Source organism: Octopus bimaculoides, chromosome 4, assembly GCF_001194135.2.
Source record: "Octopus bimaculoides isolate UCB-OBI-ISO-001 chromosome 4, ASM119413v2, whole genome shotgun sequence".
Lineage (NCBI taxonomy): Eukaryota > Metazoa > Mollusca > Cephalopoda > Octopoda > Octopodidae > Octopus > Octopus bimaculoides.
Genome location: NC_068984.1, coordinates 1,859,757 through 1,866,703, shown reverse-complemented (window position 1 = coordinate 1,866,703; position 6,947 = coordinate 1,859,757). Strand labels below are relative to the sequence as shown.

Here is a 6,947-nt window from a genome sequence, read left to right as displayed (position 1 = left end):
GTGTGTGTGTGTGTGTGTGTGTGTGTGTGTGTGTGTGTGTGTGTGTGTGTGTGTGTGTGTGCGTGTGTGTGTGTGCGTGTGTGTGTGTGGATGTGAATATAACGTATGTATGCAAAGGCATTTGAACATCTTTGCAAGGATATGCATCCACATTGTTACATTTATATTATATTGTTTATCCAAATATAAATCTCTTTACGGATGAGTGCACATACGGAACAATGCTTGTGCACTCATCTGAGTCTAAAGGTAACGCCCATGCACTTACACCATGCATTTGTCAATAATGATATAAAGTAAATACAATGGCCACGCTACAAACAGACTAGAGACCCCAATAAACATTTATAGGGACATAATCTGTTCGATTCTGACCTTTCCGAAATTGCTTCATAAAAATCTAATAAGGCCATCACCAGTTCAAACCCAGTCTCATCTTTGCTGTGTGACCAACTGATTTTAAAGTACGTGAAAAACCAACTTCCTACACTTCCCATTTTTTTCTCTTAACTCATTTCTCGTCTGGTTTATTATAAAAGATGGTTTGTATCATTGTTTGTTTCGAATCATCTCCCTTCGTTATTCACAGCCGACTACAACTGCTGCCAAGTTATTGCTTACACTCTTTCGAAGCGAAGATAATTTCGATGGATCAAGAGTTCGTTTTCTATGGTATTTAGTGTGCCTTTCTTTGTCCGCATGTGTGTGTGTGTGTGTGTGTGTGTAGAAAGAGAGAGAGAGGTAGGTAGGTAGGTAGGTACGTAGGTACGTACGTACGTAGATAGATAGATAGATAGATAGATAGATAGATAGATAGATTAACATTCAAATGTGCTCGACCCTATTTCTGTACAAATATACTGAATACATATAACGAGGGACACTGCGTAGTGGCTCGACCTGCTACAAATAGCAGCCAAATTTTCCTCAAATCCTTAGATGTGATTCTAAATACACTGAGGTTAGATGGACATCACTGGAATGTTTTTAGTAACTGCCTAGTTAATGAAAGCTGACCAGGGGCTATACAAAAAAATTACAACAGCTGGTATGCACTTAGTGACTATAGTACTGTGTACTAAAGTGACTGAAATAAGGAGTGGAACTCCGTCGATTACGACGATGAGCGTTCCAGTTGATCCGATCAACGGAACAGCATACCCGTGAAATTAACATGTAAGTGGCTGAGTATTCCACAGACACGTGTACCCTCAACGTAGTTCTCCGGGAAATTCAACATGATACACTGAATGTGACACGGTTGACTCCTTTTAATTACAGGTACAACTCATTTTTGCCAGCTGAGTGGACTGGAGGAATGTGAAATAAAATCTCTTGCTGAAAGACACAACGTGATACCGGGAATTGAACTCATGACCCTGCGATCGTAAGCCGAATACCTTAAGCACTAAGCCACGGGCCTTCACAAAGTGACCAGCCTACTGTAGTAAACTATAGTGTAGTATAGCGACTCTGGCCTGTTAGGGTACACTATAATCTCTGTTGTCACTATAGTAACCATAGCATCCCCACAGTGCGCCACAATACACCGCTGTACACTATAAAGAGGTTGTAATACGCATTGACACACGGCTGAGGAGAGCGCAAGTCAGGTGGCCGGGCCACCCTGTTCGAATGCCTGACACGAGACTCTCCGTTTTACAGCGAAGTGGTGGAAGGCAAGTGCATGCAAAGTGGACAGAAAAAGCACTTCAAGGACAAACTCAAGGCCTCACCGAAGAGCTTTGCGATCAACCTCAACACCTGAGAAACGCAAGCAAAAGACCACCCTCCCTGGGGAAACTGCACCAACAGAGGTGACACTTCCTACAAACAGAACGAGATTGCAGGGGCAGAAAGGGAATGCGAACTGCGCAAGTCCAGAGCCACCTCTTTGCCTTCAATCCCAGCAGACCACCAGTACCCACCCGACCTGCGGCAGAGCCTTCCCAGAATGCATTGGACTGATCGTTCACAGAGACACGGTGTCCCGTCTTTTTCTCCCATCTGATGGCCTTTATCATCATCTACAACGATGGACTAATAAAAAAACAATAACACTACTCTATCCTACATTATGCTTTAGTATAACATAGTTCGCAAACGTACACCATAGAATGCAGTTTCTATGTCCACTTTCAGAATACATAAAACCGTGTTTGACTAATTAATTGATTTCTTATCAGTGTTGAAAAGTTAATAGATTTCCCTGAAATAATGTGGTTTGACTGATAGAAACGTTAGCGTTGACTAAACGGATCAACGATAGACCAAACAGACCAATGATTGATCGTCTCGTCCCTTGAAGGGGTAATACAGATTCGCATTATCTTATGTGTTATTCCTTTGTAACATTATAGAGTGTGAGTTTAGGTGAGTTTGGCTGCTGTTTAGAGAGAAATCTGAGTATTTACATTGTGGGTCCCCTACTGACTCTTTTGTCCTTTATTAAATTTGATTTAGGGAGAAATTTCTAACAGGTCGCTCAACCACGTAAGTGTCCCCTTTATTATATGCAATAGTTTGGTGTTATTTCCATAAATTTAGTGCCTTGCGTCTGTGAAATATTTGTAGGACTCACCCGATAACGTTTGTATCCATCCACATATCTTGAGGACTGTTGCAGTATTTAGGAAGAAGAACAGTAACAAGCAAAGTACACAAATAATAAACAACAGAGCTGAGAAACCAACGAAGAATCCGGCCGCCTTAAACGAAGCATTCAGTATAGACTCCATATTAGTAAATTCCCCGATACATTGGAAATCAGTAGATCCTGCAGTTCTTTCGCAATATTCATAGAGTCCGAAGAAACCTATATCCGGCGAGTTCATTGTATCACCAAACCATTGAGGTTGAATGAAGACGACAATATTTAACAGTGTGAAACAGATTGTAAAAATGCCCCACAGCACAGCGATAGCACGGGAGTTTCTCACGTAGTTAGTGTGATATACTCGGGTGATATCGCTGTAGTATTGGACCTCCATCTTGCTTTGGTTTCTTTTGTAAAGATGATTGGGGTTAGGTCTTCTCCTCGGAAGCCGTTCGGTTTTAATTAACAAAAATTCTCTGTAAAAGAAAAAAAAGCAATAACGATTAAATATACAATAAGTTAAATAAAGTTAATGGTCGAATGTTATAAAACTTCATTCTGTTACGTAACGTGAAACATTAAAAAAAAATGGGGTTACGATTTCACTCTCAGACAAGTTCAGTCTTGCTAGAAATCTCCAGAAACTTCTTTTCAGAGCTGCTATTTGAATACAATTATTAGATTTATAAGCCCTAAAAATTCACTCCATAACTGCCCACGGGAATATGGCGTAGTAGTTTAAGAGCGCAGGCTACTAACCCCAAGATTCCGAGTTCGATTCCAGGCAGTGACCTAAATAATAATAATAATAATAATAACATCGAAAAATACTTTAGGAATGAGAACCCAAGTTCGAAATTTCCCCAAGACACCTGATGAAGGCTGGAGGGTATATCAGCCGAAACGTTATGTTAACAAACAAGATGAGGACAAATATCCGTCAAATGTAAATAATGCTATTTGAATGTTGTTTGTTATACTAATTCTCACCCCAAATCAAAAACTGCCATATTTAAGATGTGTCTCTTTGTTATGCTATACCTGTAACGTTTCATATCCACACAAATTTAGTTTTATGATTTTCTTAGCAAAATCATTAGAGTATCGCACAAAATTCATGCGTTGTTTAGTTATATTTCTTTACGTCTTGAATTCAAATCCTATTGAAGTCAACTTCACGTTTCAGCCTTCTGGAGTCAATAAAACAAAGTATTTGTAAGATAGTAAGGTCAATTTAATATTCCTGTAAAAACTCGCAGACGTGGATGGAATTTTAGCAGAAGACTGGACAAGGCAACATCGTAGAATCCTCCAGAATTAATATTTTGTAATGTTACAGGCAAAAGAACCCTCCTAAATTCACCATTCTTGACATGTGTTGCAACATCAAACACACGATGCCCACTAGTCCAAACAATAACAGTAGCTAAAAGAAAATCATAATATATAAGCTAAATGAAGACACGATCCTGACTAGTGGCCGTCCTAAATAGGGGACGTTTTCTGTGCAACCCTCCATTTAAAAGTCAATATCATGTAACCAGATCTTCAACACCATAAATGAAAATTAAAACAAGCTGCATGAACCATTTCAAATGAGTTTTGTCTTGTACAAGATGTCTAATCAATTATCACTTCCACTAATTACAGTTATCAACTCCATTAATTACAGTTATCACCACTTCTACTAATTACGATAAATAAAACTCTCTTTCGCACCAACAAAGGATCCTCTACGTAATCACTCCATCTACACAAAATGACAGCATAATCTTCCTCAAACCATTTGAACTCAGTGAATATTGTAGACCTACATACTCCCTGCAAATCAGTTATATGGTCATGATTGGAATGTCTTTGACTTGCTCGATCAAGGCTGACCTGGGGTTAAACAGCACCACCAGGATATCATCTTTCACCCTTTTACAATTAACGTAAATTAATTTCTCATTGAATTAAAATGTCATATCTCGCTTCTCTATAACAACAACAACAACATTAGACATTGAAGCAGACGCAACGTGTTTGATATTCATTGACGGAGTTCGATCAGTTTGTATCAATTGATCGAACAAGAAGCAGGGTGGGGTGTGATCGTGTGGGCTGGGGTAGACGGTGCACAGAAGAACCACGAAGGAATGTTTTTAAATGTTTGTGGATGAAAACTGGAGAATAATAGAGATGGATCGTAACGATTAATCGATGCTTGAAGAGATCGATGACTTATTATATCATTGCTCCAGCATGAGCAGAATCATAACAGATTAAAATCTTTTTGTTTACAGAAGTGAATAATTTTAAGTCATTTAATTTTCATTGCAATCGAATTATAATGTAAAACACATATTTTACACAAAATGATAGATGCTGCAGCGAAGTTTTTTTTATTCCATTAAACGTTTCTAATAAAAACAATTTCGTCAGATGAAAGCTTACAGGCTCAAACTTCGAAGTTACTGACACGAGTCTTCTTGTGAAAGTTTCATGTGTGTGTGTGTGTGTGTGTGTGTGTGTGTGTGTGTGTGTGTGTGTGTGTGTGTGTGTGTGTGTGTGTGTGTGTGTGTGTGTGTGTGTGTGTGTGTGTGTGCGTGTGTGTGTGCGTGTGTGTGTGCGTGTGTATTTGTAAGTTCGTATGTATGTATTATGTTTGTATGTATGTGTATATATACATATATGCATGTTTATATACATACATATATAAATGCATTTTTATATATATTATATATATATATATATATACATATATATGTATATATATATATATATATATATATAGATAGATAGATAGATAGAGAGAGAGAGAGAGAGAGAGAGAGAGGGGGAGATCATGTGTGTGTATGTATATATTGTTTTATATATATGTATACGAATATGTATATAAATATGTAAGTATGCATGCATGTATGTATGTCTGTGTATGCATGTATGTATATATGTATGTATGTATTATGTATGTATGTACGTGTGTGTGTGTGTGTGTATGTGTGTGTGTGTGTGTGTGTGTGTGTGTGTGTGTGTGTGTGTATTTGTCAGGAGGAAGACGCAGTGACGTTAGAGTCTGGTCAATCTGGAACACTTAATGGTCAGTTTGACCAGCTGTTAGTGGACATGTGCAGGAAACACGTGGAAGAAGATTTTGTTGTTGTTTCTAGCAGGCAGAATAACCATGTAGGGGATTGATGGGATGGAAAAGAGAGCCAATTCGACGGGGTTTGAACTTGGAACGCAGACGGAAGAATTAAATGTTTTTCTTTTCTTTTTGCCATTTTTATTCCTGTCCTGGGCCGACGGCTGTACCATAATAATGACCACAAACAACAACATTGGTGATGACGATGATGATGGTAGTGGTGGTGGTAGTGGTGGCAGTGGTGGTAGTGGTGGTGGTGGTGGTGTCATGTCTGTACAAAACCACGACTGTCTATGGTGGCGGAGTGCCTTCTCTTCCCAAAAAACTTGTCAGAAAAGCAGTGGAATAGCTAGTTTCTGCCACCCGGGGGGAGTTACCCCATGAAAGCGTCACACGAGGCGGCCCACCGCACTCACCCCCTCGTCCCGTCACTGAAGAAAATAAAGTAACAATGAGACCAGAAGGAAACCTTTGAATAGAAGGTTGATCTTCGAGTAATAGCAGCTAAATCTCCCTCAAATTACTGTGTTGAAAAAAAAGGCTACATTGGATAATGTCGATAGATAATGCTTGAAATATGAAAGACGGGATTGTCACGGATGGAATATTTTTGGCAGGTCGGCTGGTTGAAGGCTGGCCAGAGGCCAAACCATAACAACAACGGTAAATATGATAGTAAATAGTAGGCACAAGGTTAGCAGTTTTGAGGGGCGGGGAACTTTCGAGACCATTGACACCCGTACTTAAGTGATAGCTTATTTAATCAACCCCGGAGAGATGAAAGGTAAAGGTGGAATTTGGATTCAAATAAATAATAATAATAATAATAATAATAATAATAATAATAATAATAATAATAATAATCTTTTCTACACTAGGCACAAGGCCCGAAATTTGTGGGGATGGGGCCAGTCGATTAGATCAACTCCAGTACGCAACTGGTACTTAATTTATCGATCTCTGTAGGGTGAAAGGCAAAGTCGACCTTGGCGGAATATAATAATAGTAATACAATACGAAAAATAATGAAAATAGTTAAATAAAATGGTGAAACTTAGAAAGACTTTACCTGATTATGAAATTAATAAACCAGATTATTAATAAACCAGCTACATTTACCTTGGAGTATATATATTTATAAACCAGCTGTATTTACTGATGAAAACAGACTTTAAATCATCCACAGATTGAACGTAAAAGTTTATTGCTTGAGAAGACAGA

General features: G+C 38.6%; 1 protein-coding gene across 3 annotated transcripts in view; it reads right to left on the bottom strand.

The window, feature by feature from the left end:
* Nucleotides 1-6,947, bottom strand: part of LOC106869043 (LHFPL tetraspan subfamily member 3 protein) — a 21,442-nt gene that overhangs the window by 13,796 nt on the left and 699 nt on the right. Inside the window, exons 1-2 of one of the 3 annotated variants that reach the window (XM_014914552.2) lie at nt 6,796-6,941; nt 2,582-3,072 (exon numbers count right to left, since the gene is read on the bottom strand). In XM_014914552.2, the coding sequence (XP_014770038.1) occupies nt 2,582-2,990 (409 nt within the window). In that variant the 5' untranslated portion in view covers nt 2,991-3,072; nt 6,796-6,941. Of the gene's footprint in view, nt 1-2,581; nt 3,073-6,795; nt 6,942-6,947 lie in introns of those variants that run through there. The other 2 variants (XM_052966855.1, XM_014914551.2) reach the window with 2 other exon arrangements.